Below are 17,426 nucleotides of genomic sequence, written 5' to 3' on the forward strand. Positions count from 1 at the left end.
GAAAAAAAATGCCAGAAAATGATATGTTTGTTGGTTCCCTCTAAAATGAATTTTTTAACACAAAGCTAGAATTTTTGCTTATGATGGCATGTAATGCTTTGACGAAATGACCGTCAAAATGTTAAGGAAATCAAAGTTAAATATCCATTACCCTTTCATAGGTGACTTCATTACCCTTCATATATAAAAAACACATTACACTTTCTATTAATGTTTATAAAAGTACTTCTAGTTCAAATTTTGATAAAGTTTTGTCACCATACCTTTGGAAGGAAACTACTAAAATGGTCAAGCTACTTGAGGAATGTTCATGTTTTTGAGGGTCCGTATGTCTGACCAGCTCCTATAACGTTTTAAAGCACAAAAATATATTAAGTTATAGTAACAATGTTGAAGAAGAAGAGGGTTTTACGTCTTTGTAAAATATGTAAAAGCCTCTTTTTGATAAGGAGAGCATCGTGGCATAGTCTAACCGTTTTAAAATTCGACACGGGAGGGATTGCACAATAGGATTAAATATGAGCGACTTTTATACTCTCAATAGTTCCATAGTTCTACAGAGTGTCTTAAAACTAAACAGAAAACCATAAGTTATGTTAATTATGGTAAACTATGCATTAAAATATTAAAAAGTATGTAGAAGAATTTATTTTTTAAAGAAAGATTTACCCCCTGATAAGATTCAAATACTTTACATCAGGACAACTCACTGTGGAATCAGGTGTTAAATATCAAAAAAATCACATTTTAAAATTCTATATTTAACTACGGAGTTATATTAGGAACACGTTTGAAAAGAAAAATCAAAAATATGAATGCTCTTAGTTATACCGTTATTTTCGGCAAAGAATAAAACTTTCCCCAGACCTCTATGTTCACATTTGACGCATATTTAAGCAAAGAAGACCTGAATGTTCTTAGTTATACAGTTTTTGAGATATTTAGCGATGAAGTCAAAAGTTTCGAAAAAAAAATTGTAAATCATACTCTTTAAGGCTTAAAAAATAAGTTTTATTAATTATTTTCGGTATATAAAACTTTCCCCAGACCTCTGTGGATCGTTAGAATCAAAGTTAAATGTAGTTTTTAATGATCCTTTTCAAAAAATGCTATCTCTTTCGCTTATCTTCCAAATTCCCTCGTGCCATCTTAAATTTCATCTTTGTTGGACATTTAAAAGTTTGTTTAGAAAAGTTGAATTTCAACGGCACAATCAAATCAACAACATGTTTACTAACTTTTGCCAAAAAAATTCAGTTTCACATTTTTTCACTTTTTTGAGATATTTAATATTTTAGATAATTTTTCAAATATGAAAAGTTGCCCGGTAACATTTCTAACATCATGATGAAAACCTTACGGTCTTAATTCAGGTTTTTTTAGTACCAGGTATAAACATGCCATGTAATGTATATATCTTAAGCTGCAGGTAAAAAGCTTTACTTTTTTTCAATTATTTATAAGGTACAAAAATATTTATCGACAAGCTTTTTCCGATCCCAAAAACTTTTGATAAGTTAAGATATACCAGATGATCTGATTGTTCGATTAAAAAATATATTGATCGCGATAAACTGCTATCAGGAAATCAGTTCAGAGAAGTTGGATTTATTTTGGATAGAGACTTATAAATTTATTCTTAATTTGTATGGTTCTTGGTTTATGATTCCATCTTAAGTGCATAAAGTATTAGCAGATGCTGTTAAAATTCTGTTGCATTCGTCTGTTCAACCAGAAGTTTTGGTTGAAGAAGCTGCTAATTCAAGAAGTAAATTATATAGAAAATACAGTGAACTCCGCACTCGTAAAATAAGTAGGGAAACGAATTTAAAGATATTTTTGTACAGACATTTTAGTATCATCTGGCGCTCTCATTAGCTCTATCAACCTATAAACCCATTTTAAACAAAAACTTAAGACTGCCATTGGACTTCCTCATGTTGTAAAAGACTTTTTATTCTTCGACGATTCACACATAGCAAGCGAATGTGAAGTCACCCCTGGAAATATTGAACAGGAAATCTTTAACGATCACGACGAAATTGATAAAAAAAACTTGAAGATGACATAAATTTATATCAAAATTCTGACTCTAATAAGACAATTATGGTTTTTTAATGATATAAAATGTGATATTAAAATTTTATATTAAAACTAATTCTTTTAAAGTAAACTCGGAGTTTTTTTTTCGATTTTCTCCAAATTCACCTGAATTTCTCACATACTATTTAAGCTGGAAGGACGAAAATTCCAATGAGGCTAACTAATCATAGCGTAATTAAAAAAAGTAACTTTTTACTTAACAAGGCTGTCTATTTTTGGACTGTACGACTATTAGTATTGTTATTCGAATGTCGCTTCATCAATAAAAATTTCGTTAATTTGAGTAGAAAAACCGGCGTCTCTTACATAAACTTAACTTCCTCTCGATTTCATGAGAAAGTAATTCCAGGAATTTTTCTTTTAACTTAGCATTACTGTATGATTTTATCATCTAAATGTGAGACCGTCTGAAAAAATAAGAGTGAAATGGATGCTTATCAAATAAGGTTACAAATAAACTTTTAAGAGAAGAAAAGAAAAAATGCCATTAGTTTTCAAGTTCGACTTTTAATGTAAAACTTGCTGTTTATGTTTAAATTATAGATGTTTGCTTCCACAACCTTAAAATTTTTTTAATTTTTTTTTTCTAATTAACATCTAAACATGAAACAAAAGCGCTTTTGAATTTTTTTTAACAATAAACATTAATGCAGTGGTTAGTTACGCGCGTAACCTACCACTGTAATTACGGTTATGGGCATAAAACCTAACACTATACTATGGCTACGCGCGTTAATCTAAACTCATAACACTGAATTAAAGTTACACGCGCTAAACGAAACTAAAATTAAAATGTTCTTAAGTTTGAAAAGCGGTAATCAAATTTGCATACTGATTATATATTAAATTATATAAATAATAAAGTATTTATTGCAATAAATAATAAAGGATTTATTGTAATATCACTAACAAATATCTTATCATCTTATTACTTGAATTTATCTCTTCTTTAACAATTAAAATATTTGTTTAAAAAGAAAATAAAACTGGGGATTGTTTTTAAAATCTTTGTTTTATTCAATTGAAAGAAGCTTTTGAAAAACTTTTTTTGTGAACAAGAAAATCGGAACACTTGAGAACTCAGCTGTACAACGTCAAAACACAGTATCTGTATTTTTCATAATTGGATATGAAAATGATTTTGTAAAGTACAATGGGCCGCCAACTTAACTTCATACTTATCACTTGAAGCTTCATAGTATGAAGTTTCTGACAGCTGAACTGTCTAAGACATACTTATTCCAAAAGTCATAACTTGAAAATTCCCAAAGGCATAACTTGAAAAGGCCAAAAGAGAGCGTAGTCACCGGACAATTAAAAATAGAAGAAAATTGAATCATTTTATTTGTTATAAGTTAAAAGAAGATTCAAAAACCTATTTACATATAGATTTTTTGAATCATTTATTTTTCGGATATATCAATTTTTATCCGCTGTAACAGTTGCGCTAATACTTTGAATAATATTTGAAGATAATAAACGAACTTTAAACTATCATAATTATTATAATTATCATAGTTATCATAATCATTAATTGTCGATTGTTAAAATATTTAAGTGAACCAAAGTTACAGAAATAAAAACAATCGAAAATCGAAATGGACCGGGCATAACAAATATGTTATGCTCTTCAATCTTCTCAACCTCAATCTTCTCAAAGTATGGGCAGAATCAGACACAGGAATCAAATACAAGAATCAGACACAAGAATCTGGCACAAGAATAACACACAAAAATCAATATTTTTGAAACTCGCAAAATTATTTGTCTATAAAAAACTAGTATATGATGAAATAAAGGATAATGAAAAAGATGGTAAAATAAATAAACAAAAAAATCATAAAAAAGATGAAAATCAATAAATAAAAGATGATGAAAAAGATATAGTTTTTTTAATCATCCAAGAGAAAAAATGCAAGAGCGGAATGATCTTGTTGTGGTTCCATTATTAAGTGTATCAATCATAAATTGCTCAAGAAATAGAACAAATGGTAGAAGAAATAGAACAATTGGTAGAAGAATGGAATAGTCACTTACACTTATTACCATTAACTACATAACTGTATTTTTTAGAAGTTAGTAAACTATATGCAGAGATAAAGCTCATGTTACATTCAAAGCAGAAGATAAAAAAAGCAACAAATGTTTTAGAGCCAAATTACTATTATTCGTTCCGTTCTCCTAACAAATATCCTCAAATACGCGCATAAATTATACCACTAATATGGAGGACAAATAAAGCTAAATAAAAAAAAAAAAAAAAAAAAAACTTAGCCAAGTAAATCTATAATGTCTAAAGAAAGATATATTTGTGAAAACATTATTTCTTTGCAAAGCAAAGATTCTTTGATAAAATTAGCTCTATAAATAACATTCATTTCTTAAAAATGATTACTTTTATGATCTCTTTAATGATAATTATCCTATTACCTACTCCGATGCAGTGAATCATTTTTTATGATTTGAGAGCAGTTTACATTTTGGAGTAATACTATTTTATATTGTGTATAGAGCTAACCTATGAGGTTGAAAAAAGGCACTGAGGTAAATATATATTGGTTACTACTAACTTATAGAAATGTAGCGTATGAGCCTGTGGCTGAGATCAATTTTAATTCAACCAATTCCTTGGAATAGGGGAGAGGGGGGCAGATTTGAACATTTTTTAAAACTTTTTTTATAAATCAATATTTTATTTACCACATTTTTTTCTTCGGTGTCAAAACAATGATTAAGGAATAAAACTGCAGCGTTTTGATAAAAATTCTGAGATAAAAATTAAGCTAGAATTCTTATTTCTTTAACGTGCGTGAAAATGTTTAAAACTGCCCCAACCTGAAGCAGCTTTGAATTTTCTCTGGCAAATCGAAATGACTAGTAATTAAATTATCTTTTTTAAAACAGAGCATTGATCTTCCTCTATGACTTCTGTCACTATCTTTTTTTATAATTTCGAACAATTTTTATCATTAAATACTCAAAATTCAGGCCGTAATAATCAAGCAATAAAGCGCGAGAAGTTTAAACAACGGTTCAAAGGTGCCCCATTCATTTTGTTCAAAACTGCCTCAACGGCATTTTAAATAATAAACGATGATTTTTCCAATTATTGACATTTTCTGCTTAACTGTAAATGTTATGAATTATCTTATAAATAACATTAAACATCTCACTAGTTAGAAACGAGGTCAGGAAAATCTTACAACTTTACATCGAAATGTTTACAACTTGTCCTCAAAAACAAACCAATCATATACTTTGTCCAGTTTATGCCAAATGCCAGGAAAGACAGGTGACAGCTGCGAGGATAAATATTGTCTTCACAGAATATTTAATTAAATACTAAAACGCTACAAAAATGCATTTTTTCAAAGGTACCCCCATTTAAAGCTGCCCCATTCAATGAGAAATGTAGTCAGAAAGGACCTTATAGCCGATTCTAGAACCAAGATCAAAAAATACAATAAAGTCAAAAGGTTTGAAAGATTAAAAAAAGATTTCCTTAAAAAGCGACCAACAACCATTTTCTTTATTTCAAAGCTTTTCTAAAAGTTGACTTAATTCTGGAGAACCATGTATCTATCCTGAATAGATTCCCATAAAATTCCGTCGCGTTTCAGCAGGACGGAGTTTCTGCTTACACCTTAAAAGTGGCTTACAGAAAACCTCCCAAAATACTGATCAAAAGATCTTTAGCCTCCCAGCTCCCAGCTCGGCTGATTTGTTTCATTTAGACAACGGAGTTGACACTATTGTAGGAAAGTTGAAAAACCCTTGCCTTAGTGAACACTCAGACTGAGTAGTGGAACAAGATATCTATATATACTATATCCTACTATATCAACAATATCCAGACCAACTGTTTTTGGTTCAGGAGTTGACTTGAAGCAGTCATAGATGCTGAAGATCATGTTGAATAAAAATGTTTCTGAAAAAAGTTTATTTCACGTTTCCAATTTAAGTTTATTTCATCCAAACGGGTTTTTTACGAAATTTGCGCTTGCCAAAATTAAGAAAAACTTATGACAAAAAAATAAATAAATAAAAACTTGGCACTATCGCGTCATCTCCAAGCCCTAGTTATCATACCTTATTGTCTTTAACTTATAAAAAACTTCAAATTTTTATCTTTGTTTTGTTGTTCTTTCATGAAGATTAGAAGGTTTTTTATGAATATTTCAAAGCAGTTAATTAATATAGCTAGAGTTGTTAGAAAATATTTTTTTAAGCATATAATGAAGTTGCCATGGTAAAATGCTCTCTTAGTAAAAAAATAATTTAATAAGTTAAACAAACAAGTTGATTAAATAAGTCAGGATGTGATGTGTTTTTCCTTCATCATGTCTCTGAAATAATATATATATTTTTTAATATTTTAAATCAAACCGTGATCTTCATTAGGTATTTTAAAGTAAAAAAAATATTACATAACAATTTCTTGCCAAACCAATATAAACCAGGAAACCTACAATATATAAAAAATACTGACATTAACAAAAAGCATTTGATGACTGTATATTATAATTCAAATATATAGAGACTCCGGGTCACACTTTCTAAGACTTTCTCAAAAGACAATTTACAAAACATATTTTCACTAAGTCTCGTTTTTAGACATTTTTTCCGTTTTCGCGCAGAATAGGCCTGTACATAAGTATATTGTCAAGCTGATACGCTCAATTCCGAATTTCACTTGTTTTGGGGATTGAAACTATGGCTAAACTTAACATAACTTTATAGCGAGTTTTATACAGCCAAATGGAACATAAAAATGGCTGAGAAGCAAGAGGTAAAAAAAAAAGAAAAAGAATCCCGAAAAAGAATAGGAGCAGGAAGGTTGGTTTGCTCAACACCTTTTTTCTAGTATATATTTTATATAAAATGATTAATATAACTGTTTTTTTTTTTGTTTTTTTTTTAAATATCTATAAACAAGAGCCGTTAAAACAACTAATTTTTTTAAATATTATATGTAATGTTTATTACACGAAGTTTTTAACAAATATGAATAACATAATAAAATCAACAGACAATGCTACGAGTTAAAATTAAATTAAAAAAAGCTATTTAAAGTACTGTGGTTAATGTTTATGTAAAATACAGGGAAACTGCTAATGTAGATCCCTACAGTTAGAACAGATATCCTAAAACTTAATCTTTTTCTAAAAGTGAATGTTTGCCATTAAGATTTTTAAAGGTAAATATAGATAAATAAACTATAGACTTTTTTATATTTTTATTGAAATAATGTAAGTATATGTATATAGCATTTATTGGAATTGCTATTTATAATCTCTTATTTTGATGAGTGCTAATTGGTAGTATACTCATTCATCTGAAGTATTTATGGTACTAGAAATAATACCAATGCAAAATTAATGCATAATACATACATACATATATACATACATACATACATACATACATACATACATACATACATACATACATACATACATACATTTTTTTGATGAATTTTTGCAATTCTTTTAGAATACAAAGAGAGCTTGGGGAACTTTCACTTGATCCACCACCAAATTGCAGGTTCATCTGTGTTATGAAAGTTTTAAATTTTAGTTGTTTTTTTTTTTCTATTGAAAAAGTTTTGACTGTTATCTATTTTAGTGCTGCTCCGAAGGGAGACAATTTGTATGAATGGTTAGCCACAATAATGGGACCACAAGGATCTCCTTATGCAGGTGGAATTTTTTTTTTGGATATAACATTTCCTCAAGATTATCCTTTCAAACCCCCAAAGGTAATTAAATTTTTTCCTATCATTTATTAAAACTTTTAAATAAAGTTTGTTGTGATCTTATTCAAAAACTAATTTAAATCAAATCATACAGTTTAACTAGAACTCTGAAAATATTAAAATGTTTATTCTGATGACTATTAATTCAAATTATTATTTTTCTTATTTTTTTTTTGTCTAAAAAAGAAAAAAAAAATTTTTGATTTCTTAATAACTTCTCAATCTATTTTTCTATGCAAATGTTTCTAGGTGTTATCATATTTTTAAAAATATTGTTAAATATCCTCTAGGAAGTCAATATGTTTTATTACAATTTTTTACTTGAAATTTATTCATTTAACAATTAAAAAATTTAATCAACATTTTACATATATTTTTTATGAAATTCATGTTTATTTTGTTGTTTGAGTTAAATAAGATTACAAACAAATGTTATAAACTTACGCTCATGTTAAATACTTACTTTTCTAGGTTATCTTTAAAACTCGAATTTATCATTGCAACATCAATAGTCAGGTATTATGCTTTTGTTAATTTTAAACATATCATGTTAGTTATACAATTAGATATGATATGAATTGCAAAATAACTGTTACATTTGACAAATATTGTAAATGTTTGTTAAGTATATTTCAACTCTAACTTATGCTTTAAAACAGAAAATGGAAAAACGGCACTACATTTTCACATTCTGTTAAAAAAAAAAAAAAATTAAACACAATAGATTCATGAGAACCAACACTCTCCATGCCACAAGTTTTTTCTCTCCATGTTCAAAAATATAAGGGACTGATTGTTTTGATCAATAAAGCGAAACTTCGTATTTGTTTTAGCAAACGCTTTGTTTAATACATTTTTTTACATGTTAAATTTGAACAGACTTTTTTAAAACATTTAAAATTAATGTAGATTTCAACTAAATATTAGTTGTTTATTAACATAAATTTTTTACTTTAGTTAGGCCTAAAAAAGCACTGACCTTTTAAAACAGTGTTTATTAAACTGATTCTATCCATGAGCATCGTTACACTCAAAATACAGATATTTCTTAATTTTGGTTTAAATATTGTTTTACAATTTTTAATGCAAAAATGTATGAAGTCATTCTTTTGCTGAAAAATCAAGTTCTGACCAATAATTCTGAATTCAAATGGGGGAAGCATTTTCTTGGTAAATTCTCAAATATTCTTCTTGCCACAACCTTTCTTTGATTTTCACTACATCATTTTTTTCTTCAGTAAAACATCTCAAAACCATCAAACTTCCTTCTCCATGTTTTACTCTGTAATATACATTTTAAACTAACATGTTTACACAACCTCTTTGTCCAGCAGACACAACCAGTTTTGTTATGGTTTTTGCTTTTTTTTGCATCTTTTCTCCTGGTGCTATAAGCTGTCTATCATGCATATTTGTTTTAAAAATGAATCCATTGACAATACTGAGGATCACCCACTTCATTCTTTGTCTGATAGTTCACAGGTTTCCTTTCTAGTATCACCTTTTCAGGGTGCACCTATTTAGGAGAAACTCAAATTTCTTTTAGTAATTTTGTATTCAGATTTCATGTTTTTCATGTGCAAATTGTGGCATGTTTTTCAATGCTCCCTTTTTTTTTTTATTAAACAATTTCTAAACTTAAACCAATTTCAAAAAAGCTTTCTGAATGAAATCAAATACATCTCTTCTTTAAGCAATTGTAGTTTTTTTTTTATCAACTTTTTTTTTAAAAAAATGGTAGTTCTAACAGGTTTTCCTTCAGCAATGTCAAAAGAGAGCTAACACTATCAAGAGCATAAGTTATCTAAGAAAAAAAAATTTATCAACAAAATTATGATTTGTTTTTTCTTCACTATTGCTTCAAAAACATTCCAAGTATTGATAATCTGGACAAAGATTGGCTTGAAATAGAAGAGTATATTTCTTAGTAAGAATTATACTCGAACTCTTCCTTGAGCAGCCTCTAAATAATGCAACAGTTATTTTCAGATTATGTACCTCAATCAATTATCATACTTAATTTCAATTTTCATTCCAAGAAATGATTCAAATTATAAGTTACATTTAACATTATTTGGTGAAGGCAAGAGCACTGTTACATTCTGTAAAACAAACTCTTAAATCATTCTAAATACTTAGTAAACTCAAAGTTTAGGGTTGGTTCTTGTTTTCTAGCAAATTTTATTTTGAAATACCTTGATTATTTATCATTGCTTTAAACTCTCTGTTGTATCAAAATGGTGCTTGTGTGGTTTTGCTTTGTAGGTTCTTTGTGACTTGCACAATACAAATTGTTAAACGAGGTTTTAAATTTTTCAAAGTTTTAGTTAATTGTTTGAAAATGGCTCATTTTTGCTATTTTATTTTTTATTTTTTTTGAAGAGTTTTCGAAAATGAAGTTAGTTCTCAACTAAAACTTATTAGTTCTGCATGACCATCTCAGTTACCTATAATTTTTTTTTACTAAGATGAAAGATGCAATTGACTGAATTCAGTTGATGGAATATTTTTGTTACTAAAATCTAATATATAATGTTGTATTTAAAATGTTATATTTAAATTATGCAACAGAAGTAAAAAAATTGACATCTTCAAGATAAACTTAATATTGCATTCAGTTCAAAGGGCTACATAATATGTTGAGCAATTCCTATATATTTTTCTTTTTCATAGGGCGTTATTTGTTTGGATGTTCTCAAAGATAAATGGTCTCCTGCTTTAACCATATCTACTGTTCTTATCTCTCTTATTGCTTTGCTTTCTGATTGCAATCCTGGTAAAAAATTTTCCACTACTCACAAAAAAAACTTTCTTTTGCATTTTAAAAATGGTTGTTATATTTAGCAAGTCTTTTTTTTTTTTATAGCCGATCCTTTAGTGGGTAATATTGCTCAGCAATATATAACAGACAAAGAAACACACGATCTTACAGCAAAAGAATGGACAAAGAGATATGCAACGTAGTGTATGAGGCCATAAATTTTTGTAAAGCGATAAATGATTAAAATATTTGTTATATACTTCTAGCAATTGATTGCAGATATTTTCAACTAGTTTTCTTTTTGAGTTGTTTTTACTGAGTTCATTGTGCGTTGTGTTTTTTTTCTCGTTTTCTGTAAAATTTTGTAAACTGGAGGTATTTTTCTTTTATCTGGTTTTACTTTTATTTCTGTTGATAAGTATTTAATAAATATAATACTGTAAATATTTATGTTTAAGATTTAATCATTCTAAACTATTGTTGTTGTCATTCTCACCTTAACACATGTTTAAAATTTTTATGGTAAAAATTCTAGAGTGCTCTTATTGTTATGATCAATTATAACAATTATTTTTAATATAAATTTTAAAAAGTCTTAATAAAAAAAAGTAGAACTTTATGTAAATAGTTGTTTTTGTCTTTGTGTAGTTTTTGTTATCTAAATGGAGACTGTTTATGAAATATCCTGTAATAGTGGCCAGCACCAAATCAAGTAGGGTTGAGAGAGCAATATTAAAATTTAGAGATTTTTTGTTATTTTAGTACTGTTCATATTTTAAAATTTATTTCAATAACATGTTTAAAAATATTTATAAGTATGTTAAAATTCTTTCAGTAAAAATTATTGCAGTGTTTAAAAATGGTCAGATATATTACTTTGAGCCCTAAAAACATTTTTTCTTTCATTCTAAGAAAGTTTTAAAGTACAAAATTAAGTTTTTATTTGAAATCTTTGAAAGTTGAAAAGCATGTTGGGGTCTAATTGAAATTTCTCCTTTGGTCATAAAATGTCAGAAAACTACAATGATTTCTGAGGGACAGGGTTGCATTGAATGACTTTCTTAAACAAATGAGGACACTGATACGCTCTGTAAAAAAAGATAAAAGCAACCTTTTTTCCCTGTTATTTGCATAAAATATCCTGAGTTTTATCAATTATCAACTTAAGTATCAATTATATTTTATTTTGTCAAAATTCAAAAGGGTTTTTTTTAAAAAAGTTTCTTGGTCATAAAAGGACAAAGATTCTAAACATCCCTCTTGCTGAAAAAAAGCTTTTTTTTTGGAAAACATACAATCTAATTATATAGTAGGTAAGTACAGTAGTAAATATAATTGTATTATTGGTGAATTTTTTTTCCTTCTTAAAATAATTAACATGTGAGTTACCTTCAAATCTCCTTCCACGATATTTTTTAAGCACCTTTAAAACTTTTCAGTTTGAAAAACATCAATTGTTTGGTTAAAAATGGGTCAATCAGATTTTCCTCTGGGTTTATCGATTTCTTCTATGCATCATCAATAATTTCTTTTTGTTTTTCAGACTAACCACTTTTTAATTGAACTCAAAACATTCCACAAAAAAACAAACAAAAAACCAAACCAAAAAAACAACATAACAAAAAACATAATGGCAAAAGTTGCAGAGTTTGATGATGAATTGTCCCCCACTGTTCACCATTTACTAGATCAATCTTCTCTTAAATGGATATTTGTTGGTGGCAAAGGTGGAGTCGGAAAAACAACATGCAGGTTTTATATAAATTGTTTTCTAAAAAGTGAAAAAGTGATGTTCTTCAAAAAAGCTCATTAAAGAAAAAGTTTTTGAAATTTTTTTCTTCTTTTTTTAGTTGTAGTTTAGCTTCACAGCTTTCTCTCTGTCGTAAAAGTGTTTTAATCATTTCTACAGATCCTGCTCATAATATTTCTGATGCTTTTGATCAAAAGTTCGGAAAAAAACCAACATTAGTGAACGGATACTCCAATCTCTATGCCATGGTAAAGTTCTAGTTTGAAAAAAGATTTGAAAACTGCAAAAGATGCAGTTTTATTTATCAACTATAAAAAGAATTTAACTTTAAAAAGACTTTTTCTAGGAAATTGATCCTAACTTTGGGATGAGCCAACTGCCAGAAGATATCATTGAAGATGAAGGTTAGAAAGTACAGTATGTGACCCTAAAGTTTGCACTAACATCAGCGATAAAAAAAATTTTTAATTCTAAACAACCATATACTTAAAGCAAAATTGGTTTCTTTCATAGATTTCTCTTATGAATTTCAAATATATTACTTAATATGAAACCCATGGGTATTGATCAATCTCAATTTAGACTCTACATATCTTATAAGTTTTCTTGTCAAGTTGTTGGGCATTTTGATTATATGAGGTGAAGTTCCATCCTGTTGGAAACCACTCTTGCATCAAAAGGGTAGGAAAAACTGGTCTATGGTTTAGCATGCTGTTGATGTACACATTTTTGTTGAATTTTGACACTAGTTAATGAAGACAGGTGGCGTTTTTCGGGCCTTGAAAGCTTTGAAAAGGTTTAGGATCTTCATATTCTTGCTATTGTTCCCAGGCTTTCTTTTATTACAGCCAAATTGAATTATAATGTTATTGACAATCATTTTAGCTCTCTCTAATCTTGATTTAACATCCTTTGGTACAATACCTTGTATGTCAATTATAACTTTATGTTTGGTACTCATGGTAAATGCTCTGGAGGAAAAAAATTTATTTGGTTGGATTTGCACTGAATAGTTATAATCATCAATCTACATATCTACGAGGATATCATGTTGATTCAAGTTATCTAAAATATTTGGAGCAAAAATTAGTGCAGATTTTAGTTACACACTATGCATAATTGGTTTTAAATTGACTATTAACATTTTAAAAATTTTATTTAAAAACTTAAAGTTTGTTTACTCAATTTTTTGGGTTAATTTTTAATTATTTAGAGTATTATTATTTGTTAAAGGAAATAACCAGGTAAATTCTGTTTTTTCAATGACTACTTTACAAAAGGTAGGAAAGTAACAATGAAGTGAATCCAGTGAATTTGAAAAGAAACCATGTTTTTTCATTTTATCACTTAGATGCAAAGAGATGCAGACTTAAAGTACTAAAGAAAAACAAAACGAAAACATGGCTGTGACAAATATTTTAAAAAACTATCATTTTTTCAAAAAAAAAATGCTCTCTTTGTTTACTTCTCTGTTGTATTAAGTTGTCAGTTGATTGTTTCACTGTAACATTTTTCTCTATGTAATATTTTTTAGACATCCCATATGCTTTTAAATGCTTTTGCAAAATATTTTAGACATCCCATATGAAATGCTTTAGACATCCCATATGCTTTTAAATGCTTTTGCAAAATATTTTAGACATCCCATATGAAATGCTTTAGACATCCCATATGAAATGCTTTTAAATGCTTTTGCAAAATATTTTAAACTATTTTGAAAACTATATTCTGTCAAAAGTGAAACCTTGTCAAAAGAATAAACTTTCAGTTGATTTTTTCAAGGTTTTGAGTGAATTATAGTTTGGCATTAAAGAAAGGGATATTAGTCAATAGAAAAAGTTATCAATTAATTTCACTATGTTTTGTTGGTTTCAGAGCTCTGCTCTGCTGAAAATTATTTCTCCGTTGTTGTCTTAATTGAAGTTCCTAATATCCATATGTCTTCTGTTCTTAAAACTTTTATTTTTATAATTTTGCTAGTGAAAAAGCAGTGCTCACTTTCTGTTGATGTTAGATGTATTTCAAGCCAAGTTTCTTGCCATTTTATCTGGCAATAAAAGTATAAACTTGTTATCATCTTTGTCCAGATTATCAATACTTATTTCCATCAATTTGATTAACTCCTTTCTTAGTGAAGAATAATCTTTGCCGTTAATAAGTACAGTTTTGAAGTTTCTAGTTGTAATTTATTTTAAACATAGTATAAACATTTGTTTTACTGCTCACAATGGTATTGTAAAATAATTTAGATGACTTGATAGAAAAGTATGCTAAAAGTACAGTTGAATTTTATTTTACATTACAATATTTTGTAGATTTTACATCAGTTGGTAAGAAGATGATGGCTGAATTACTTGGTGCATTTCCAGGTATTGATGAAGCAATGAGTTTTGCTGAAGTAATGAAGTAAGATACTTAAGTTTGGTGTCAATTTGCTGGCCACAGTCATCAAAAGTTTGACATTCAATATTTTCTTTATTTTTTATCCTTTTGTAATCTGATCACACATACTTTATGCTGTACATCTTTTTATACATCTTTTTATGCATGTTTTTATACATATTTTTATATAGTTGCTGTTTGTATAATTGATAAATGCTACCAACATATTATTCATATTCTCATAAGTTTGTCTTAAAAATATGACAATAAAAAATGCTCCGTTGAATCATGCTCATCCATTAGGTTCAATGACAGCTAAAAATTTTGCACTATTTTTGAAATATTTTATAAAGCTTTTCAAATGTTCAAAGGAGAAACCAGTTCAACTGGTTTTAGACAATCAAATATCACTAGGTTTTGTGGATATTACTAAAAACAATGGTTTTTTTTGTTTTACATTTTCACCCTATTAAGTTACAGTCTTTTGACTAAACTTTGAAAAACGAACCCTTCAAAAAGTAATAAAGCAATCTGTATGCAGCTTATATTGCATGCTATGAGTATCATATAATCATGTGACATGTCATGAGTATTGTATGTCAGAGAGAAATCACTGTTACATCATCAACATACTGGAGTACTTTAGTCAGTTCTTACTATAATGAAGCTCCTTTGATATTTCCAAATTGATTAACACTATGTTCCACGGTACATTCTGCATAAATTCAGTTTATTCTGCATGATTTCAGTTCATTCTGCATGACGGCCCTTATGGAAAGTTTCCATGCTAAAAACTATAAAAAAAACCCTGATTCCATTCTCTCAAACTTTCAAAACCAGATGATGTTCATCAAACTATTTAGCTATTGCATCATACATATCTTCAATTGCAGCTACAGTTTGCCAAACTTTACAAATATTTTTCACGTTTATTTATCAATTAGTGTTCTAATATTATTTTCTTATTATATTGCTTTATCAGTTCAATATATGAAATTTTTTCTAATATTATACTAAAAAATGTTTGTAAAAAAAAGAAAGTTATATATCAGGTTAATTTATTAGGTTGGTACGAAGTATGGATTACTCTGTGGTAGTGTTTGATACTGCACCAACTGGACATACCTTACGTTTAATTTCATTTCCTTCTGTAATAGAGAAGTCATTAGAAAAGCTTATTTCATTAAAGTCTAGAATGCAACCATTTTTATCGCAGGCATGTTTCTTTAGTACTGCTTACATAAATACATTTTTAAAAAAAGGAAACTGAATAATTCTAAATCAAGAAGCTTTTTTTTTTTTTTTTTTTGTAGAATGCAAGGTTCTTACTATTGTTCATATTGATTTTTTTGTATAATTTCTCATAGTTACAGTTTTAATATTTTTTCTTGCTTTGTTTTTAGATGTCTGGACTCTTAGGCATGGGAGATTCAAGTATTGATATGTTTACAAATAAACTTGAAGAAACCTTACCAATAATTAAAGAAGTTAGCAACCAGTTTCAAAATCCAGTAAATTTTTTTTTTTAATTTTTAAATTTTTAAATTTTTTTTTTAAATAAAATAAAAATTTTTTTTCTTCAATTTTTCAGAGTAAAGGAAAATAAGCTCAATGAAAACTGTCTTATTTCCCAGAATTCTTCAGGAGAGTATTTTGCTCTCAAAAAACTAGTAAAAGATCCATTGCATTTATTTTAGTTATTTTTTATTGACATTGTACCTCTTCCAGGAACATACAACATTTGTTTGTGTGTGCATATCAGAGTTTTTGTCTCTTTATGAAACAGAGAGACTTGTTCAAGAATTAACCCGAATGAATATGGATATCTGTACCATTATTGTTAATCAATTGGTCTTTCCTCGAAAATCAGTTGGTAATGTAAACATTGTTTTTTGAGTTTTCAGAGAGTTTTTTACAGTTAACTTCAACACATGCTTAAAATAAATACAAAGAAAAAGTAATAATAATGATCTTGTCATAAATTATCAATAGTTTAAATTTTGAAATTATATCAGATTAAGTTTTTCATTCATAATTTTTTTATTTAAGTATTTTTTATTATGTTGAAGTATTTTAAAATGTTTCAAAAATTTTATTTGTCCATTTTTTCTGTTCATAATATAACTACTTACATTTATTCATGGTTGTATTTTTATTTAGGCACCAAATGTGATCTATGCGTTGCAAGATCGAATATCCAAAACAAATATTTTGAGCAGGTATTGAGTGAAAAATGATCTTTTAAAAATTTCTTTATCTCTGATTATTTTCTTTAGCATCACCTTGTATTATCTCTGCTATGATTAGCCTTTAGTCATCTCCTTTATGCGTAACTTTTATGCTTAACTCATATTATACTCTTTTTTTTTTTTGTAGATTAAAGATTTATATGAAGATTTTCATGTCATCAAACTTCCTTTATTGCCTAGAGAAGTTCGTGGGTTTGCTCAAATTAAAGACTTTTCAAACTTCCTCGTTAAACCATACAACCCTTCCACCTGATAGGAAACTTACATTTTTTGGAATTTAGAATTTGTGCTTTGTTCTTTGGAACAAAGTTCAATTTTTCAATTTAAGGTATCAACGTTTAAAAGAGTTTGTAAACTTGTTAAAAGAGAACATGTTTATTAATGGTATAATTTTTTAACATTTTTTTCCCCCTTCCAAATTGATCA

At 27.9% G+C, this 17,426-nt stretch overlaps 2 protein-coding genes across 2 annotated transcripts; both read left to right on the plus strand.

Annotated features, from left to right (window-relative positions):
* Positions 1–6,781: 6,781 nt before the first annotated feature.
* LOC145185302 (ubiquitin-conjugating enzyme E2 E3-like) lies at positions 6,782–11,093 on the plus strand. Its single transcript, XM_090098236.1, has 6 exons — positions 6,782–6,939; positions 7,597–7,647; positions 7,729–7,861; positions 8,330–8,374; positions 10,532–10,634; positions 10,725–11,093. Exons 1-6 carry the CDS (start codon positions 6,875–6,877, stop codon positions 10,820–10,822), a joined length of 495 nt encoding a protein of 164 aa, XP_089954362.1. The 5' UTR covers positions 6,782–6,874; the 3' UTR covers positions 10,823–11,093.
* A 758-nt stretch (positions 11,094–11,851) lies between these two features.
* On the plus strand, positions 11,852–17,390 carry LOC145186000 (ATPase ASNA1 homolog). The gene is made up of 9 exons (XM_090098230.1): positions 11,852–12,371; positions 12,470–12,617; positions 12,716–12,773; positions 14,685–14,775; positions 15,817–15,967; positions 16,155–16,262; positions 16,480–16,624; positions 16,912–16,970; positions 17,128–17,390. Exons 1-9 carry the CDS (start codon positions 12,250–12,252, stop codon positions 17,251–17,253), a joined length of 1,008 nt encoding a protein of 335 aa, XP_089954356.1. The 5' UTR covers positions 11,852–12,249; the 3' UTR covers positions 17,254–17,390.
* The last annotated feature ends 36 nt before the right edge of the window (positions 17,391–17,426 follow it).

This window comes from Hydra viridissima, unplaced genomic scaffold (assembly GCF_058129835.1).
Source record: "Hydra viridissima isolate aposymbiotic clone 2 unplaced genomic scaffold, HvirCarnegie_v1 scaffold_9, whole genome shotgun sequence".
NCBI classification, from domain to species: Eukaryota; Metazoa; Cnidaria; class Hydrozoa; order Anthoathecata; family Hydridae; genus Hydra; species Hydra viridissima.

What these genes read in the sequence shown, in the direction of transcription:
- LOC145186000 (XM_090098230.1), top strand. Translation starts at nt 12,250, where the DNA reads ATGGCAAAAGTTGCAGAGTTTGATGATGAATTGTCCCCCACTGTTCAC. An exon ending in AGTTTTGCTGAAGTAATGAA is followed by an intron (nt 14,776 to 15,816) that starts GTAAGATACTTA and finishes TTAATTTATTAG; the next exon opens with GTTGGTACGAAGTATGGATT. An exon ending in CTTTCCTCGAAAATCAGTTG is followed by an intron (nt 16,625 to 16,911) that starts GTAATGTAAACA and finishes ATTTTTATTTAG; the next exon opens with GCACCAAATGTGATCTATGC.
- LOC145185302 (XM_090098236.1), top strand. Translation starts at nt 6,875, where the DNA reads ATGGCTGAGAAGCAAGAGGTAAAAAAAAAAGAAAAAGAATCCCGAAAA. An exon ending in GATCCACCACCAAATTGCAG is followed by an intron (nt 7,648 to 7,728) that starts GTTCATCTGTGT and finishes TATCTATTTTAG; the next exon opens with TGCTGCTCCGAAGGGAGACA. An exon ending in ATTGCAACATCAATAGTCAG is followed by an intron (nt 8,375 to 10,531) that starts GTATTATGCTTT and finishes TCTTTTTCATAG; the next exon opens with GGCGTTATTTGTTTGGATGT.